The following is a 21,391-nucleotide window of genomic DNA, read 5'->3' on the forward strand; positions in this document are numbered from 1 at the left end:
GTCCCCTGCCCTCTAAGACCAGGATGGGGGACACGCCTGGCCCCCTTCTGTTCCTTGAGCCTAAGACCCACCCCCACACAGCCCCCAGGGCCTTTTCCAGCCCCATAGGTCCTGAGCACTGGCCCTGCCCACCACCCAAACCTCACCCTTGATAGGCCCCACTCTCCACAGCCAAGTCCTTCCCCCTCCCCCCCTTTTTTTTCCTTTCCTTCCTCCTTTTTCACTATTGTGGTACTGAGTTACCTTCCAATTGTTGATTCATCTATATTTTTATTTTTATATTCTTTCTAACATATCTGTTAGTTTCCTCGTCTAATTTTATTTTTTACTTTGTTATTTTTCTCTTTTAAAAATTGTTTTTGGGCACCCAGGTGGTTTGCATGATCTTGATTTGCAAGCCTGGGGTCAGGGGGAAGCTCCTGTGGTAGGAGCTCCAAGTCCGAACCACTGGACTAACAGAGAACCTCAGACCCCAGGAAATATTCATCAGAGTGAGGTCTCACAGAGTTCCTCATCTCAGCACCAAGACCCAGCTCTACCCAGTAGCCTACAAACTACAGTGTGGGAAGCCTCAGGCCAAACAACCTGTAAAACAGGAACACAATCCCCTCTTAAAAAAAAAAAAAAAAAAATGAGATGGCAAAAAATATGTCACAGACAGACAAAGGAGCAAGGTAAAAACCTACAAGACCAAATAAATGAAGAGGAAATAGGCAATCTTCCTGAAAAAGAATTCAGAGTAATGATAGTAAAGATGATCCAGAATCTCAGAAATAGAATAGAGGCACAGATTGAGAAAATACAAGAAATGTTTAACAAAGATCTAGAAGAATTAAAGAACAACCAAACAGAGATGAACAACACAATAACTGAAATGAAAAATACACTAGAAGGAATCAATAACAGAATAACGGAGGCAGAAGAACGAATAAGTGAGGTGGAAGACAAAGTGATGGAAATAACTGCCAAGGAGCAGAAAAAAGAAAAAAGAATGAAAAGAATTGAAGGCAATATCAGAGACCTCTGGGACAACACTAAAGACACCAACATTCGAATTATAGGGGTCCCAGAAAAAGAAGAGAAAAAGAAACGGTCTGAGAAAATATTTGAAGAGGTTATAGTGGAAAACTTCCCTAACAAGGGAAAGGAAATAGTCACCCAAGTCCAGGAAGCACAGAAAGTCCCATACAGGATAAACCCTAGGAGAAACACACTAAGACACATATTAATCAAACTAATAAAAATTAAATTCAAAGAAAAAATATTAAAAGCAGCGAGGGAAAAACAAAAAATAACATACAAAGGAATCTCCATGAGGTTATCAGCTGACTTTTCAGCAGAAACTCTGCAGGCCAGAAGGGAGTGGCAGGATATACTTAAAGTGATGAAAGAGAAAAACCTACAACCAAGATTACTCTAGCCAGCAAGGATCTCATTCAGATTTGATGGAGAAATCAAAAGCTTTTCAGACAAACAAAAGCTAAGAGAATTCAGCACCACCAAACCAACTTTACAACAAATGCTAAAAAAGATTCTCTAAGTGGGAAAAACAAGAGAAGAAAACGACCAACAAAAACAAACCCAGAACAATTAAGAAAATGGTAATAGGAACATATATATCAATAATAATCTTGAATGTAAATGGATTAAATGCCCCAACCAAAAGACACAGACTGACTGAATGGATACGACAACAAGACCCATATATACGCTGTCTACAAGAGACCCACTTCAGACCTAGGGCCACATACAGACTGAAAGTGAAGGGATGGAAAAAGATATTCCATGCAAATTGAAATCAAAAGAAAGCTAGAGTAGCAATACTCATATTAGATAAAATAGACTTTAAAATAAAGACTGTTACAAGAGATAAGGAGGGACGCTACATAATGATCAAAGGATCAATCCAAGAAGAAGATATAACTATTATAAATTTTATGCATCCAACATAGGAGCACCTCAACATGTAAGGCAAATGCTAACAACCATGAAAGGAGAAATCAACAGTAACACAGTAATAGTAGGGGACTTTAACACCTCACTTACACCAAAGAACAGATCATCCAAACAAAAAATAAATAAGGAAACACAAGCTTTAAATGATACAACAGACCAGACAGATTTAAGTGATATTTATAGAACATTCCATCCAAAAACAACAGAATACACATTTTTCTCTAGTGCACATGGAACATTCTCCAGGACAGCACATCTTGGGTCACAAATCAAGCCTTGGAAAATTTAAGAAAATTGAAATCGTATCAAGCATCTTTTCTGACCACAACGCTATGAGACTGGAAATCAATTACAAGAAAAAAACTGTAGAAAAAACAAATATATGCAGGCTAAACAGTGCACTACTAAATAACCAAGAGATCACTGAAGAAATCAAAAAAGAAATTAAAAAATACACAGAAACAAATGACAATGAAAACATGACAACCCAAAACCTACGGGACACAGCAAAAGCAGTTCTAAGAGGGAAGTTTATAGCAATTCAATCTCACCTCAAGAAACAAGAAAAATCTCAAATAAACAATCTAACCCTACACTTCAATGAACTAGAGAAAGAAGAACAAAGAAAACCCAAAGTCAGTAGAAAGAAAGAAATCATAAAGATCAGAGCAGAAATAAATGAAACAGAAATGAAGAAAACAACAGCAAAGATCAATAAAACTAAAAGCTGGTTCTTTGAGAAGATAAACAAAATTGATAAACCCTTAGCCAAACTTGTCAAGAAAAAAAGGGAGAGGATGCAAGTCAATAAAATTAGAAATGAAAAAGGGGAAATCACAACTGACACTGCAGAAATACTAAAGGATTATAAGAGACTACTACAAACAACTACATGCCAAAAAAATGGACAACCACGAAGAAATGAACAAATTCTTGGAAAGGTACAATTTTCCAAGACTGAACCAGGAAAAATTAGAAAATATAAACAGACATATCACAAGTAATGAAACTGAAACTGTAATTAAAATGCTTTCAACCAACAAAAGTCCAGGACCAAATGGCTTCACAGGAGAATTCTATCAAACATTGAGAGAAGAGCTAACACCCATCCTTCTCAAACTCTTCCAAAAAATTGCAGAGGGAGAAACACTCCCAAATTCATTCTACAAAGCCACCATCACCCCGATACCAAAACGAGAAAAAGATATCACAAAAACAGAAAATTATAAACCAATATCATTGATAAACACAGATGCAAAAATCCTGAACAAAATACTAGCAAACACAATCCAACAGCACATTAAAAGGATCATACACCATGATCAAGTGGGATTTATCCCAGGGATGCAAGGATTCTTCAATATATGCAAATCAATCAATGTGATACACCATGTTAACAAATTAAGGAATAAAAACCATATGGTCTGGGCTTCCCTGGTGGCGCAGTGGTTGGGAGTCCGCCTGCTGATGCAGGGGACGCAGGTTTGTGCCCCGGTCCGGGATGATCCCACATGCCGCAGAGCAGCTGGGCCCGTGAGCCATGGCCGCTGAGCCTGCGCGTCCGGAGCCTGTGCTCCACAATGGGAGAGGCCACAACAGTGAGATGCCCGTGTACCACAGAGAAAAAACAAGAAACAAAAAACAAAAAAAAACACCATATGGTCATCTCAATAGATGCAGAAAAAGCTTTTGACAAAATTCAACACCCATTTATGATAAAAACTCTCCAGAAAATGGGCATAGAGGGAACCTACCTCAACATAATAAAGGCCATACATGACAAACCCACAGCAAGCATCATACTCAATGGTGAAAAACTGAAAGCATTTCCACTAGGATCAGGAAGAAAATAAGGATGTCCACTCTCGCCATTCTTATCCAACACAGTTTTGGAAGTCCTAGCCACAGCAATCAGAGAAGAAAAAAAATAAAAGGAATACAAATTGGAAAAGAAGAAGTAAAACTGTCACTATTTGCCAATGACATGATACTATAAATAGAAAATCCTAAAGATGCCACCGGAAAACTACTAGAACTAATCAATGAATTTGGTAAGGCTGCAGGATACAAAATTAATGCACAGAGATCTCTGGCATTCCTATACACCAACAGCGAAAAATCAAAAAGAGAAATTAAGGAAACACTCCCATTTATCACTCCAACAAAAAGAATAAAATACCTAGGAATAAACCCACGTAAGGAGGCAAAAGACTTGCACTCAGAAAACACTGATGAAAGAAATCAAAGATGACATAAACAGATGCAGGAATATACCATGTTCTTGGATTGGAAGAATCAATATTGTGAAAATGAATATACTACCCAAAGCAATCTACAGATTCAATGCAATCCCTATCAAACTACCAATGGCATTCTTCACAGAATTAGAACAAAAAATCTTACCATTTGTATGGAAACACAAAAGACCCCAAATAGCCAAAGCAATCTCGAGAAAGAAAAACGGAGCTGGAGGAATCAGACTCCCTGACTTCAAACTAGACGATAAAGGTACAGTAATCAAGACAAAAACAGAAATATAGATCAACGGTACAGGAGAGAATGCCCAGAGATAAACCCACACACATACGGTCACCTAATTTACGACAAAGGTGGCAAGAACTTACAATGGAGAAGAGACAGCCGCTTCAATAAGTGGTGCTGGGAAAATTGGACAGCTACATGTAAAAGAATGAAATTAGAAAAACTTCTACTGGAGAGGGGGAAGATGGTGGAAGAGTAAGATGCAGAGATCACCTTCCTCCCCACAGATACACCAGAAATGCATCTACACGTGGAACAACTCCTACAGAACACCTACTGAACACAGGCAGAAGACCTCAGACCTCCCAAAAGGCAAGAAACTCCCCACGTACCTGGGTAGGGCAAAAGAAAAAAGAATAAACAGAGACAAAAGAATAGGGACGGGACCTGCACCAGTGGGAGGGAGCTGTGACAGAGGAAAGCCCCTTCATGGGCGGAGACTGCGGGTGGCGGACAGGGGAAGCTTCGGCCACATGGAGGAGAGCGCAGCCACAGGGGTGCGCAGGGCAAAGCGGAGAGATTCCCGCACAGAGGAGCGGTGCCGACCGGCGCTCACCAGCCCGAGAGGCTTGTGTGCTCGCCCACTGGGGTGAGCTGAGGTTCGGGCTTTGAGAGCTGAAGTTTGGGAGCTGAGGTTCGGGCTTCGGTCGAACTGCAGGCAGAGGACTGGGGTTGGCGGCGTGAACACAGCGTGCAGGGTGTTAGTGCGCCACGGCTAGCCGGGAGGGAGTCCGGGGAAAAGTCTGGACCTGCCGAAGAGGCAAGAGACTTTTCCTTCCCTCTTTGTTTCCTGGTGCACAAGGAGAGGGGATTAAGAGCGCTGCTTAAAGGAGCTCCAGAGACGGGCGCGAGCCGCGGCTAACAGCGTGGACCCCAGAGACGGGCATGAGATGCTAAGGCTGCTGCTGCCGCCACCAAAAAACCTGTGTGCAAGCAGAGGTCACTATCCACACCTCCCTTCCGGGGAGCCTGTGCAGCTGGCCATTGCCAGGGTCCCGGGATCCAGGGACAACTTCCCCGGGAGAACGCAAGGGGCACCTCATGTTGGTACAACGTCCTGCCGGCCTCTGCCGCCTCAGGCTCGCCCTGCATCCGCAACCCTCCCTCCCCCCGGCCTGAGGGAGCCAGAGCCCCCGAGTCAGCTGCTCCTTTACCCCGACCTGTCTGAGCAAAGAACAGACGCCCTCCGGCGACCTACACGCAGAGGCGGGTCCAAATCCAAAGCTGAACCCCAGGAGCTGTACGAACAAAGAAGAGAAAGGGAAATCTCTCCCAGCAGCCTCAGGAGCAGCAGATTAAATCCCCACAATCAACTTGATGTACCCTGCAGCTGTTGAATACATGAATAGACAATGAATCATCCCAAATTGAGGAGGTGGACTTTGAGAGCAAGATTTATTATTCTTTCCCCTTTTCCTCCTTTTTGTGAGTGTGTATGTGTATGCTTCTGTGTGAGATTTTGTCACAAGCTTTGCTTTCACCATTTGTCCTAGGGTTCTATCCGTCCGTTTTTTTTTTTTACTTAAAAATTTTTTTTTCTTAATTATTTTTTATTTTAATAACTTTATTTTATCTTACTTTATTTTGTTTTATCCTCTTTCTTTCTTTCTTTCTTCTTCCCTTCCTCCCTTCCTTCTTTTTCTCCCTTTTATTCTGAGCCATGTGGATGAAAGGCTCTTGGTGCTGCCACCAGGAGTCAGTGCTGTGCCTCTGTGGTGGGAGAGCCAACTTCAGGACACTGGTTCACAAGAGACCTCCCAGCTCCACATAATATCAAACAGCGAAAATCTCCCAGAGATCTCCATCTCAACACGAGCACCCAGCTTCACTCAACGACCAGCAAGCTACAGTGCTGGACACCCTAGGCCAAACAACTAGTAAGACAGGAACACAACCCCACCCATTAGCACAGAGGCTGTCTATAATCATAATAAGGCCACAGACACCCCAAAACACACCACCAGACATAGACCTGCCCACCAGAAAGACAAGATCCAGCCTCATCCAACAGAACACAGGCACTAGTCCCCTCAACCAGGAAGCCTACACAACCCACTGAACCAACCTTAGACACTGGGCACAGACACCAAAAACAACAGGAACTATGAACCTGCAGGCTGCAAAAAGGAGACCCCAAACACAGTAAGATAAGCAAAATGAGAAGACAGAAAAACCCACAGCAGATGAAAGAGCAAAATAAAAACCCACCAGACCTAACAAATGAAGAGGAAATAGGCAGTCTACCTGAAAAAGAATTCAGAATAATGATAGTAAAGATGATCCAAAATCTTGGAAATAGAACAGACAAAATGCAAGAAACATTTAACAAGGACCTAGAAGAACTAAAGATGAAACAAGCAACGATGAACAACACAATAAATGAAATTAAAAATACTCTAGATGGGATCAATAGCAGAATAACTGAGGCAGAAGAACAGATAAGTGACCTGGAAGATAAAATAGTGGAAATAACTACTGCAGAGCAGAATAAAGAAAAAAGAATGAAAAGAACTGAGGACAGTCTCAGAGACCTCTGGGACAACATTAAACGCACCAACATTCGAATTATAGGGGTTCCAGAAGAAGAAGAGAAAAAGAAAGGGACTGAGAAAATATTTGAAGAGATTATAGTTGAAAACTTCCCTAATATGGGAAAGGAAATAGTTAATCAAGTCCAGGAAGCACAGAGAGTCCCATACAGGATAAATCCAAGGAGAAATACGCCAAGACACATATTAATCAAACTGTCAAAAACTAAATACAAAGAAAGCATATTAAAAGCAGCAAGGGAAAAACAACAAATAACACACAAGGGAATCCCCATAAGGTTAACAGCTGATCTCTCAGCAGAAACTCTACAAGCCAGAAGGGAGTGGCAGGACATACTGAAAGTGATGAAGGAGAAAAACCTGCAACCAAGATTACTCTACCCAGCAAGGATCTCATTCAGATTTGATGGAGAAATTAAAACCTTTACAGACAAGCAAAAGCTGAGAGAGTTCAGCACCACCAAACCAGCTTTACAACAAATGCTAAAGGAACTTCTCTAGACAAAAACACAAGAGAAGGAAAAGTCCTATAATAACGAACCCAAAACAATTTAGAAAATGGGAATAGGAACATACATATCGATAATTACCTTAAATGTAAATGGACTAAATGCTCCCACCAAAAGACACAGATTGGCTGAATGGATACAAAAACAAGACCCATATATATGCTGTCTACAAGAGACCCACTTCAGACCTAGAGACACATACAGACTGAAAGTAAGGGGATGGAAAAAGATATTCCATGCAAATGGAAACCAAAAGAAAGCTGGAGTAGCAATTCTCATATCAGACAAAATAGACTTTAAAATAAGGACTATCAGAAGAGACAAAGAAGGACACTACATAATGATTAAGGGATCGATCCAAGAAGAAGATATAACAATTGTAAATATTTATGCACCCAACATAGGAGCACCTCAATACATAAGGCAAAAACTAGCAGCCATAAAAGGGGAAATCGACAGTAACACATTCATAGTAGGGGACTTCAACACCCCACTTTCACCAATGGACAGATCATCCAAAATGAAAATAAATAAGGAAACACAAGCTTTAAATGATACATTAAACAAGATGGACTTAATTGATATTTATAGGACACTCCATCCAAAAACAACAGAATACACATTTTTCTCAAGTGCTCATGGAACATTCTCCAGGATAGATCATATCTTGGGTCACAAATCAAGCCTTGGTAAATTTAAGAAAATTGAAATTGTATCAAGTATCTTTTCCGACCACAACGCCATGAGACTAGATATCAATTATAGGAAAAGAGCTGTAAAAAATACAAACACATGGAGGCTAAACAATACACTACTTAATAACGAAGTGATCACTGAAGAAATCAAAGAGGAAATCAAAAAATACCTAGAAACCAATGACAATGGAGACACGACGATCCAAAACCTATGGGATACATCAAAAGCAGTTCTAAGAGGGAAGTTTATAGCAATACGATCCGACCTTAAGAAACACGAAACATCTCAAATAAACAACCTAACCTTGCACCTAAAGCAATTAGAGAAAGAAGAACAAAAAAAGCCCAAAGTTAGCAGAAGGAAACAAATCATAAAGATCAGATCAGAAATAAATGAAACAGAAATGAAGGAAACGATAGCAAAGATCAATAAAACTAAAAGCTGGGTCTTTGAGAAGATAAACAAAATTGATAAACCATTAGCCAGACTCAACAAGAAAAAAAGGGAGAAGACTCAAATCAATAGAATTAGAAATGAAAAAGGAAAAGTAACAACTAACACTGCAGAAATACAAAAGAGCATGAGAGATTACTACAAGCAACTCTATGCCGATAAAATGGACAACTGGAAGAAATGGACAAATTCTTAGAAATGCACAACCTGCCAAGACTGAATCAGGAAGAAAGAGAAAATATGAACAGACCAATCAAAAGCACTGAAATTGAAACTGTGATTAAAAATCTTCCAACAGGGCTTCCCTGGTGGCGCAGTGGTTGAGAGTCTGCCTGCCAATGCAGGGGACAACGGTTCATGCCCCGGTCCAGGAAGATCCCATATATCGCGAAGCAGCTGGGCCCGTGAGCCATGGCCGCTGAGCCTGTGCCTCTGGAGCCTGTGCTCCTCAACGGCAGAGGCCACACAGTGAGAGGCCCGCGTACCGCAAAAAAAAAAAAATCTTCCAACAAAAAAAAGCCCAGGACCAGATAGCTTCACAGGCCAATTCTACCAAACATTTAGAGAAGAGCTAACAGCTATCCTTCTCAAACTCTTCCAAAATATAGCAGAGGGAGAAACACTCCCAAACTCATTCTATGAGGCCACCATCACCCTGATACCAAAACCAGACAAGGATGTCACAAAGAAAGAAAACTACAGGCCTGTAACACTGATGAACATAGATGCAAAAATCCTCAACAAAATACTAGCAAACAGGATCCAACAGCACATTAAAAGGATCATACACCATGATCAAGTGGGGTTTATTCCAGGAATGAAAGGATTCTTCAATATATGCAAATCAATCAACGTGATACACCATATTAACAAATTGAAGGAGAAAAACCATATGATCATCTCAATAGATGCAGAGAAAGCTTTAGACAAAATTCAGCACCCATTTATGGTAAAAACCCTGCAGAAAGTAGGCATAGAGGGAACATTCCTCAACATAATAAAGGCCATATATGACAAACACACAGCCAACATCATCCTCAATGGTGAAAAACTGAAAGCATTGCCACTAAGCTCAGGAACAAGACAAGGTTGCCCACTCTCACCAATCTTATTCAACATAGTTTTGGAAGTTTTAGCCCCAGCAATCAGAGAAGAAAAGGAAATAAAAGGAATCCAAATCGGAAAAGAAGTAGTAAAGCTGTCACTGTTTGCAGATGACATGGTACTATACACAGAGAATCCTAAAGATGCTACCACAAAACTACTAGAGCTAAACAATGAATTTGGTAAAGTAGTAGGATACAAAATTAATGCACAGAAATCTCTGGCATTCCTATACACTAATGATGAAAATCTGAAAGTGAAATCAAGAAAACACTCCCATTTACCATTGCAACAAAAAGAATAAAATATCAAGGAATAAACCTACCTAAGGAGACAAAGGACCTGTATGCAGAAAATTATAAGACACTGATGAAAGAAATTAAAGATGATACAAATAGATGGAGAGATAGATCATGTTCTTGGACTGGAAGAATCAACACTGTGAAAATGACTCTACTACCCAAAGCAATCTACAGATTCAATGAAATCCGTATCAAACTATCAATGGTATTTTTCACAGAACTAGAACAAAAAAATTCACAATATGTATGGAAACACAAAAGACCCCGAATAGCCAAAGCAACCTTGAGAATGAAAAACACAGTTGGAGGAATCAGGCGCCCTGGCTTCAGACTATACTACAAAGCTACAGTAATCAAGACAGTATGGTACTGGCACAAAAAGAGAATTATAGATCAATGGAACAGGACAGAAACCCCAGAGATAAACCCACGCACATATGGTCACCTTATCTTTGATAAAGGAGGCAGGGATGTACAGCGGAGAAAGGACAGCCTCTTCAATAAGTGGTGCTGGGAAAACTGGACAGGTACATGTAAAAGTATGAGATTAGAACACTCCCTAACACCATACACAAAAATAAGCTCAAAATGGATTAAAGACCTAAATGTAAGGCCAGAAACTATCAAACTCTTAGAGGAAAACATAGGCAGAACACTCTATGACATAAATCACAGCAAGATCCTTTTTGACCCATCTCCTAGAGAAATGGAGATAAAAACAAAAATAAACAAATGGGACCTAATGAAACTTCAAAGCTTTTGCACAGCAAAGGAAACCATAAACAAGACCAAAAGACAACCCTCAGAATGGGAGAAAATATTTGCAAATGAAGCAACTGACAAAGGATTAATCTCCAAAATTTACAAGCAGCTCATGCAGCTCAATAACAAAAAAAACAAACAACCCAATCCAAAAATGGGCAGAAGACCTAAATAGACATTTCTCCAAAGAAGAAATAGACTGCCAACAAACACATGAACGAATGCTCAATATCATTAATCATTAAAGAAATGCAAATCAAAACTACAATGAGATATCACCTCACACCAGTCAGAATGCCCATCATCAAAAAATCTAAAAACAGTAAATGCTGGAGAGGGTGTGGAGAAAAGGGAACACTCTTGCACTGCTGGTGGGAATGTGAATTGGTACAGCCACTATGGAGAACAGTATGGAGGTTCCTTAAAAAACTAAAAATGGAACTACCATAGGACCCAGCAATCCCACTACTGGGCATATACCCTGAGAAAACCATAATTGAAAAAGAGTCATGTACCAAAATGTTCATTTCAGCTCTATTTACAATAGCCAGGAGATGGAAACAACCTAAGTGTCCATCATCGTATGAATGGATAAGGAAGATGTGGCACATATATACAATGGAATATTACTCAGCCATAAAAAGAAACGAACTTGAGTTATTTGTAGTGAGCTGGATGGACCTAGTGTCTGTCATACAGAGTGAAGTAAGCCAGAAAGAGAAAGACAAATACCATATGCTAACACATATATATGGAATCTAAGAAAAAAATAAAATGTCATGAAGAACCTAGGGGTAAGATGGGAATAAAGACAGAGACCTACTAGAGAATGGACTTGAGGATATGGGGAGGGAGAAGGGTAAGCTGTGACAGTGACAGAGTGGCATGGACATATGTACACTACCAAATGTGAAATAGATAGCTAGTGGGAAGCAGCCGCATAGCACAGGGATATCAGCTCGGTGCTCTGTGATCACCTAGATGGGTGGGATACGGAGGGTGGGAGGGAGGGAGACGCAAGAGGGAAGAGACATGGGAACACATGTATATGTATAACTGATTCACTTTGTTATAAAGCAGAAACTAACACACCATTGTAAAGCAATTATACTCCAATAAAGTTGTAAAAAAAATTAAACTTCTAGATTTCTCAATCAAAAAAAATAAAAAAATAAAAGAATGAAATTAGAACACTACCTAACACCATACACAAAAATAAACTCCAAATGGATTAAAGACTTAAATTTAAGAACAGACACTATAAAACTTTTAGAGGAAAACACAGGAAAACCACTCTCTGACATAAACCACAGCAAGATCTTTTTGGACCCACTTCCTAGAGTAACAAATAAAAACAAAAATAAACAAATAGAACTAATTAAACTTAAAAGCTTTTGCACAGCAAAGGAAACCACAGACAAGACAAAAAGACAACCCTCAGAATGGGAGAAAATATTTGCAAATGAAACGACAAATGATTAATCTCCAAAATACACAAACAGCTCATGGAGCTCAATATCAAGCAAACAAACAATCCAGTTAAAAAATGGGCAGAAGGGCTTCCCTGGTGGCGCAGTGGTTGAGAGTCCGCCTGCCAATGCAGGGGACACAGGTTCGTGCCCTGGTCTGGGAAGATCCCACATGCCGCGAAGCGGCTGGGCCCGCGGGCCATGGTCGCAGAGCCTGCGCGTCCGGTGCTCCGCAACGGGAGAGGCCACAACAGTGAGAGGCCCGCCTACTGCAAAAACAAAAACAAAAACAAAAACAAACAAACAAAAAAAATGGGCAGAAGACCAAATAGACATTTCAACAAGGAAGACATACAGATGGCCAAGAGGCACATTAAAAGATGCTCAACATCACTAATTATTAGAGAAATGCAAATCAAAACTACAATGAGGTATCACCTCACACCAGCCAGAATGGCCATTATCAAAAAAGCTAGAAATAATAAATGCTGGAAAGGGTGTGGTGAAAAGGGAACCCTCCTACACTGTTGGTGGGAATGTAAATTGATACAACCACTATGGAAAACAGTATGGAGGTTCCTTAAAAAACTAAAAATAGAACTACCATATGACCCAGCAATCCCACTACTGGGCATATACCCTGAGAGAATCATAATTCAAAAAGAGACATGGACCACAATGCTCAGTGCAGCACTATTTACAATATCCAGGACATGGAATCAACCTAAATGTTCATCGACCGATGAATGGAAAAAGACAATGTGGCACATATATACAATGGAATATTACTCGGCTATAAAAAGAAACGAAACTGAGTTATTTGTAGTGAGGTGGATGGACCTAGAGTCTGTCATACAGAGTGAAGTAAGTTAGAAAGAGAAAAACTAATACAGTATGCTAATGCATATATATGGAATCTAAAAAAAAAAAAAAAATGGTAGTGGTGAACCTAGTTGCAGGGCAGGAATAAAGAGGTAGACATAGAGAATGGACTTGATGACATGGGGTGGGAGGGTGAAGCTGGGGCAAAGTGAGAGTGGCATCGACGTATATACACTACCAAATGTAAAACAGTCGGCTGGTGGGAAGTAGCAGCATAGCCCACGGAGATCAGCTCTGTGCTTGGCAAAGACCTAGAGGGGTGAGGCAGGGAGGATGGGAGGGAGGCTCAAGAGGGAGGGGGGCTTCCCTAGTGGCGCAGTGGTTGGGAGTCCGCCTGCCGATGCAGGGGACACGGGTTCGTGCCCCGGTCCGGGAAGATCCCACATGCCACGGAGCGGCTGGGCCCCGTGAGCCATGGCCGCTGAGCCTGCGCGACCGGAGACTGTGCTCCGCAATGGGAGAGGCCACAACAGTGAGAGGCCCGCGTACCAGAAAAAAAAAAAAAAGAGGGAGGGGATCCGGGGACATGTGTATGTATATGGCAGATTCCCTTTCTTGTGCAACAGAAGCTAACACGGTTATTGTGAAGCAATTATACTCCAATAAAGATCTCTTAAAAAAAAAGTAAACTATATAAAGTACTCACCATTGTAGCCTTCAAGAACAGAATCAATAATAGGTCTGGCAGTTAAGTTATAAACATCTAGCTGTTTACTCTCTGGTCCAAAAACAGTATCAAAAGTAAATGTCTTTGGAGGTTCATTGGAAGAATCAGTCTTATGTACAGTGATAGTTCCCCTCATCTCATCCACACTGACAGCCTGTTTGTAGCACATTGACTTCTCTCTGTCATTGAGGGGCCGGCACCTAACCACCACCTTCACATTATCGCAGCTTTCCGGCTTCTCTGATTTATTGATCTGGTGGAGAAAATATTTACAAACAACGAAAAGAACGTTTACTTTTACCTTCAACAGATTAAATTTAAATTTTGAAAAAGGCTACTTTGGCATCCTAGTGCCTTGCATACGTTAAGCACTCCATAAATAGTTGTTAAATGCAATTAAAGATCTTACAGATATATAGAAAAAGCTTATTAAAAAAGATATGAAAATAGTTTCTTTTACAATACAAATGAGGGGAGAGAAAATCTTATTTACATTTACAGTTAATGCTATTCAGGCAGAAAATGAGAGAGTATATTAGAGACTCGTCTTTCTGCACAAAGTCCCTGACTTGCTCTGAGTTTCCTGCCTGTAGGAAAACACGTGTGAATATGGTTAACAACTTTAATCAAGAATCTAGTAATAGGTCCTCTGCTCCCCCTGAGACTTTTAGTTTTATTGATATTTTCTACAATGCATTAGTAAAAAAATTTTTTATCAAATAATATATCCAGGGCTTCCCAGCTGGCACAGTGGTTAAGAATCTGCCTGCCAATGCGGGGGACACGGGTTCGAGCCCTGGTCCGGGAAGATCCTACATGCCGGGGAGCAACTAAGCCCGTGTTCTACAACTGAGCCTGTGCTCTAGAGCCTGAGAGCCACAACTACTAAAGCCCTCGAGCCTAGAACCCGTGCTCCACAGCAAGAGAAGCCACTGCAATGAGAAGCCCGTGCAACCCAACGAAGACCCAATGCAGCCAAAAAGTAAAAATAAATTAATTAAAAAAATAATAATAATATATCCTCATATAGTCTACTTTTTCTATAGAAGACAAGTGAAAGACAGAAAAGAAAGCCCAATGGCAGAAAAATGTTTTAGCTTGACTCTAACCTTATGAACATTTGTTATGTGTAAAGTTTCAAATTTTGAAATTTTATGATTAAGAATCTATATTAAAATACAATTATTAAAGTGAAGAAGTTCAACAGTTTGGTTGAACAGATATTAAATTCCTACTGTTTCAGATACTCTTCTAAGCATGAGAAACAAACGTGAGCCACTGTCATTGACAAGGAACAGATTATATCAATTCAACACACTTCTTTCCATCTCTACTTTCAGCACCTTATTCTAGGTCACCATTATCTCGCCCCGAATTATAAGAGACTCCTACCTGTACTACTGTATCTAATTAGGTTCCCCTATAGTCTGTTCTCTACTTGGCAGTCAGTTTCAACACAAATCTAATTATGTCACTCTCCTACTTAAAACTCTTCAATGGTTTCCCACAGATCCTGGGATGAAGATGGAAATCCTTCAGGTGGTGTGTAAGATCTGGTTCTGGCCCATGTCTACTTCTCCAGTTTTATTTCACAAGCTTGGCTTTCTTAGCCACAGCCACACTGGCTTTCTTTTAGGCTTTTTCTTGTCACCATGATCCCTCGCACCACACTCCTTCCCAGGTGCTGTTCCTTATGCCTAGAACATCCCCCACCCTCCTCTTCACTTACCCTGCAGACCTCAGCTCAACAGCCCCTTCATCTGGGAAGACTTCCCTGATTAGGTCAAATCCTTGTATAGGCCCTGATAGCACCCTTCTCTCTCCTTCTCCATTGGTTACAATTTTACTTTTTTTTTTTTTTTTTTTGGCTCCTTATTTGATTAATGTCTGTGTCTCTATTTAACCCATAAGTTCCAAAGTGGTAGTCAGTTAAGGGGCTGAATTCAGCCCACAAATGTCTTTTGCTTGGCTTATGTTATTTAAAAATCTTTTGAATTAGTTGCTAAAAATTAAAAATTGAACAATTTCACAAAAATAACAATTTCTAGATTCTCTTGGAAAAAACAGATGATCTGACACCTGTAGGTCAGCATTCCTACATGGCAACACTTAATTCACCAGAATCTATTTTTATCTATTGTATGCCACCCATCCACTTTATTCATTAATGTTAAGTGTCTTTGTCCCTGTATGTATGTATGGTTTTCACCTCCACCCTAGAAGGCAAGCGTCTCTCTTCTCAAGTTCAAGAACCTGGCTGGTTTTGCTCAGTGTTGTATCTCCAGTGCCTAGCATGGGGTTGGTGCCCAATAACTGTTGAATGAATTGATAAATAAATAGAAAGCAACAAGTAACAAATATTAAGCACTTAATGCTAAAAGTCAAGCACTGTCCTTCAAGTCAACTGCGCATTCTTAGCTCATCCTGATAACCCCAGAAGGAAAAGTTTAATTACATAGGAACGAAGGGCCCAGAAAGATTAAATAATTATCCAAGGCTTCGCAACCAGTAAATAACCAGCCACTGCTCAAGTGTTCTTCATTACCCTATAATGGACTTACTACGCCTCCTTATTAGGTGCATGATAACAATCTGTGATATCCTACAAGACAAACACACCACCACCCACCACTCACCCCCCTCACGTAAATAGCCGGCCACAGCTCAAGTGTTCTCCATGACCCTATATTGGACTTACGACGGCCCCTTATTAAGTGCAAGTTAACAGTCTGTGAAACCCTACAAGACAAACATACCGCCACCCACCACTCACTCCCCTCACACACAAAGACACCTACGGGTTACATTCTGCACTGTAAGCTAGAGCGCTCTGAGAGGAATGACAGCTCGAGTCAGCAGCCTGGGGTACAGGCAGACAGCCCGTGCTTTGCTGCCTTCCAGAGCTTGGCTCCTCGGCGTAGAGACCCCACGGGGTGCGAGGCATCAAAACCCGACCCTCCGCGGTTGCTCCTAGAGGCCCTACCTAGCGGACAGGGCTAGGAGCGAGAGCGCATCCTCTGGCACAGTGCCTTTAAGTCAAGCAGCCCAGGCCTTGCGGGATGCAGCAGCAACGAAGACCGCAAGGCCTGCCGCGGGCCCCTCCCAGGGTCGGCTGGACCCCCCCAGTCCAGGGCCCACCCGCCTGGCTCCCCAACCGCGTGGCCCGCCCGGCACTGCCCTGCCCTGCCCTGCCCCGCCCCACCCCGGCCGCCCGCCTGCTCTGCGCCTCCATGGTAACGGCCGCGCCACCCGGCCAGGCCGCAGGGATGAGGAGAAAGCCCAGCGGCTGAGTGACCCTGCTCACCGGCATCGTTGCTTCCTCCCGTGCTCGGCGGACGTCCCCACCCGGGGTACAGTCCAATGACGCCGGGTTCGCAGGAGAGGCTGGTCAGAGATTATCGAAACACCGCCTGTGCGCTCCCGAGACTGCAGCTCCTCTGGCGAGAGCGCGCTGTGCGCAGGCGCACTCCGAGCTCGCCCCGCCCCATCCCCTTGCCCGAGGCGTCTTCGGTCTCTTGCATTGCGCCTGCGCCGAGACTTTCAGAGTCCGTCTCCTAGGACGCCAGACTGAGGCTGCGCCTGCGCAATGCCGCCATTCCACTGTGCTGGGAATCTGGCCTGATTTTGGGCTGGGAGACCTGCCTACCACCGCGGGAGGAGCGGGGGAGGAGGAGGCAGTCCTAGACCGGCAACGCCCATCTTCTAGCACTTGCAATACTCCGAATATTAAGAACAACGATAGCGATTGTACATTTGAAGAGCCAAAAACTTTACATACATTATTGCGCTTGATTGCCGACTTGTTTATCACCTGTCTCACCATTAGGTGAGGTCTTGAGGGACTTTGTCGGTATTCTCACAATTATCTCCAGAGCCTAGAATACGACCTGGCACAGAGTAAGTTTTCAATAAATATTCGTGAAAGAAAGAATGATCTATCCTCTTTCTTGTCCGAACCTGTCTCTGAACAGCACTCTGCTTGGATGTGTAATAGACATTTCAAGTTTATCGTGTCCAAAATTGAAACGTTGATTCCCGCTTCCCATCCCCTGGTAGTACCCACATCACCCCTGTCAAACATAAAATAAACAAATAAGTAATTTAAAAGGCTAATCGCAATATATGTAAGCTGAATTCTGACAATTTATCAGGTCAAAACCACAGTCTTTTTCTCTCATACTCAATACCCAATCTTTCTATAGAACTAGTTGTCTCTATCTTCAGAATAGAACCAGAATCCGACCACTTCTACCACCACCATCTCTCACCTGTGTTACTAAACAGCTCAGAACTGGTTTCCTTGCAGTTCATCCTTGCCATCCTAGTCTACTTTCAACACAGGAGCCAGAGGGCTGGTGTTAAAACATGAATCAGATACTGTCTTTTCTCCGTTCAAAACCTGCCGGTGATTTCTCATCTCACAGAATAAAAGTCACAGGCCCTCTCCCGGTTTCCTGCAGTGTTCTCTCTTACTCATTATTGCAAGCTATCCCCCTTGCACCAGCTCCACCTGGCCTCCTGGATTCATCTGACATTGCAGGCACGGTTTCCTGTTAGAATACAAGGGCTTTTATGCTTGCAGTAGGAGCTAATAAAGATACTTAGTGTCAGCGTACTGTTTTAAGTGCTTTAATTCCTTTTTAAATTATTAATTCAATTTACATTATAACCTTTTGAAATGGGTACTATTAGTCGTTTTAATAGAAAACAGGAGTAACTATTTCACAGATTTAAAAAACTGAAGCACAGAGCCATTAAGTAACTTGTCCGAGGTCATACCTACAGGCAATGACAAAGCCCAGATCCAAATCCAGGCCCTGGAAAGCTCCCCCTGTAGATATCTGCTTGACTCCCTCACCTCCTTCAGAATATCTTTGTTCACACATCACCTTCTCCGTGAACCCTACCAATGATCTTTCTATTTAAAATTCCAACCTTCAGCCCCAGTCTTCTTATCTCCCCTCCCTACTTTATATTTCTTCATAGTACTTATCACTCTCTGATATACTGTAAATATGATATCAGCTTTATTGAGATATAATCACACATCATACAATTCACCAATTTAAATTGTACAATTCAATGATTTTTACTATATACAGAGTTGTGCAACCATAACCACAATCAATTTAAAACATTTTCATCCCCCCAAAAAGAAACACTCCACTCATAGCCATCATTCCTCCTTCCCCCCCTGCAACATCCCAGCCCTAGGCAACCACCAATCTACTTTCTGTGTCTATGGATTTGCCTATTTTGGACATTTCATATAAATGGAATTATATAATATGTGACCTTCTGTGAAATGACGTCTATCACTTAGAATAATGTTTTCAAGATTCATCCCTTTTGTAACACATATCAGTAATCCTTTACGTTTTATGGTTAAATAATGTTCCATTGTATGGATATACCACATTTTTATCTGTTTGTCAATTGATGGACATTTGGGTTGTTTCCACTTTTTGGTACTATGGATAATGCTGCTACAAGTTTTTGTGTGAACGTTTCATTTCCCTTGAGTATATACTACGAGTGGAATTGATGGATCATTTGGTAACTCTAAATATCATTCTGAGGAACTGCCAAGTTGTTTTCCACAGTGGCTGTACCACCAGCAATGTATGAGGTTTATAATTTCTCCACATCCTCACCAACACTTGCTTTTGTCTTACCTTTCTTATTACAGCCATCCTACTGGTATAAAATAGCACCTCATTGTGGTTTCTATTTGTACTTCCTTGATGACTAGTGATGTTGGACATCACTTCATGTGCTATTAACCATTTGAATATCTTCTTCAGAGAAATGTCTAGTCAATTCTTTGCCCTTTTCATCTGTCTTTTCATTATTAAGTTGTTAAGAATTATTTATATATTCTAAATACAAGTCTCTTTTCAGATATATGATATACACATGCTTTCTATTATGTGTGTTGTCTTTAATTTCTGGATGCTGTTCTGTGTGCTCTTACATTTAGATCTATGATCTATTTTGAGTTATTTTTGTATATGATATGGTATAGGGATCCAGCTTCATTATTCCACATGTGAATATTCATCTGTCCCATCACCATTTGCTGAAAAGACTGTTTTTCCCCCCACTGAATTATTGTGGCAACCTTGTCAAATATCAATTGGTCATAAATATGAGGGTTGTTTTCCAGACTCTCAATTCAATTCCATTGGTCTATATGTCTATCCAACACTATATTGTCTTTTTTTTTTTAGGATTGGGTATTTTATTTTTTTATTTTTAATTTTATTTTATCTATTTATTTATTTGTCTGTGCCGGATCTTAGCTGCAGCATGCCGGATCTTTTAGTTGTGGCATGCAAACTCCTAGTTGCAGCATGTGAACTCTTAGTTGCAGTATGTGGGATCTAGTTCCCTGATCAGGGATCAAACCCAGGCTCCCTGCATTGGGAGCCCAGAGACTTAGCCACTGGACCACCAGGGAAGTCCCTATACTGTCTTGATTACTATAGGCTTGTAGTAAGTTTTGAAATCAGATACTGTGAAGCCTCCATCTTATTCTGCTTTTTCAAGATAGTTTTGGCCATTTTGAATTCCTTGCATGTTCATAGCAACTTTAGAAACATCTTGCCAATTTCTGCAAAAAAGACAGCTGGAAACTTAACGGGGATTATGTTCAATTTACAGATCAATTCAGGAAGTATTGCCATTTTAACAATTTAAATCTTCCAATTCATAAACACGGAATGTCTCCCCATGTATTGTATTTAGGTCTTCTTTAATTTCTTTCCACGATGTCTGTAGTTTTCAACATAGAAGTATGGCCTCAAGGGGAACCACTACCTTGACTCTAACATTATAGTTCCCTTCTTTATAGTTTGTATAAATGGAATCATACAGTATGAATTCTTTCTATCTGTCTCCCTACACTCAATATTGTTTGTGAGATTCTTCCTTATCGGGTATAGCAGTTCATTCTTTTTCAATGTGGTGTAGTATCCCATTGTGTGAATATACCACAATTTGTTTATCCGTGTTTATCCCATTCAACCGTTGATGGACATTTGGGTTGTATCCAGTTTGGGGCTATTACAAATAGTGCTGTGAACATCATGTAGGTGTCATCATGCACTTCTGTTGGACATTTACTTAGGAGTGGATTTGCTGGGATTTCCGTATATTCTACTCGTGTTTATTGTCTCTTTCCTGACTAGAATATAAGTTCCACGTCTAGCTCTATCCACTGTTATGTCCCAGCGCCTAACGCATCGCAGGGCTTCAATAAATTACCTTCTTCAGGGTGGCGTGGTCACCAGCTGCTTCATCCCGGGACTCTGCTCGGGACTCTGCGCCTGCGGCGCGGGCTCTGGGCGGGGAAAGAGGCGCTCAGTGGAGGGACGTGGGGGAGGAGTAAGAGCCCGCCCAGCCCCGCCCGGTCCCGTGGCAGCCCCAGCTGCAAGTCCCAGGCGCTGGCTTAGAAAAAGCCGGGCTAAGCCGGGACCCAGACCCGGAATCTGGCTCTGCC

At 41.5% G+C, this 21,391-nt stretch overlaps 1 protein-coding gene across 3 annotated transcripts in view; it reads right to left on the reverse strand.

The window, feature by feature from the left end:
- The window catches only part of KIF3A (kinesin family member 3A), an 81,463-nt gene extending 64,109 nt beyond the window's left edge, over positions 1 to 17,354 (reverse strand). The window contains exons 1-2 of one of the 3 annotated variants that reach the window (XM_007461339.1): positions 17,195 to 17,354; positions 13,870 to 14,143 (exon numbers count right to left, since the gene is read on the reverse strand). In XM_007461339.1, coding sequence (XP_007461401.1) covers positions 13,870 to 14,143; positions 17,195 to 17,200 — 280 coding nt within the window. In that variant the 5' untranslated portion in view covers positions 17,201 to 17,354. Of the gene's footprint in view, positions 1 to 13,869; positions 14,144 to 17,185 lie in introns of all 3 variants that reach the window. The other 2 variants (XM_007461338.1, XM_007461340.1) reach the window with 2 other exon arrangements.
- Between the last annotated feature and the right edge of the window lie 4,037 nt (positions 17,355 to 21,391).

The sequence above is a fragment of the Lipotes vexillifer genome, unplaced genomic scaffold (assembly GCF_000442215.2).
Source record: "Lipotes vexillifer unplaced genomic scaffold, Lipotes_vexillifer_v1.1 scaffold217, whole genome shotgun sequence".
Lineage (NCBI taxonomy): Eukaryota > Metazoa > Chordata > Mammalia > Artiodactyla > Lipotidae > Lipotes > Lipotes vexillifer.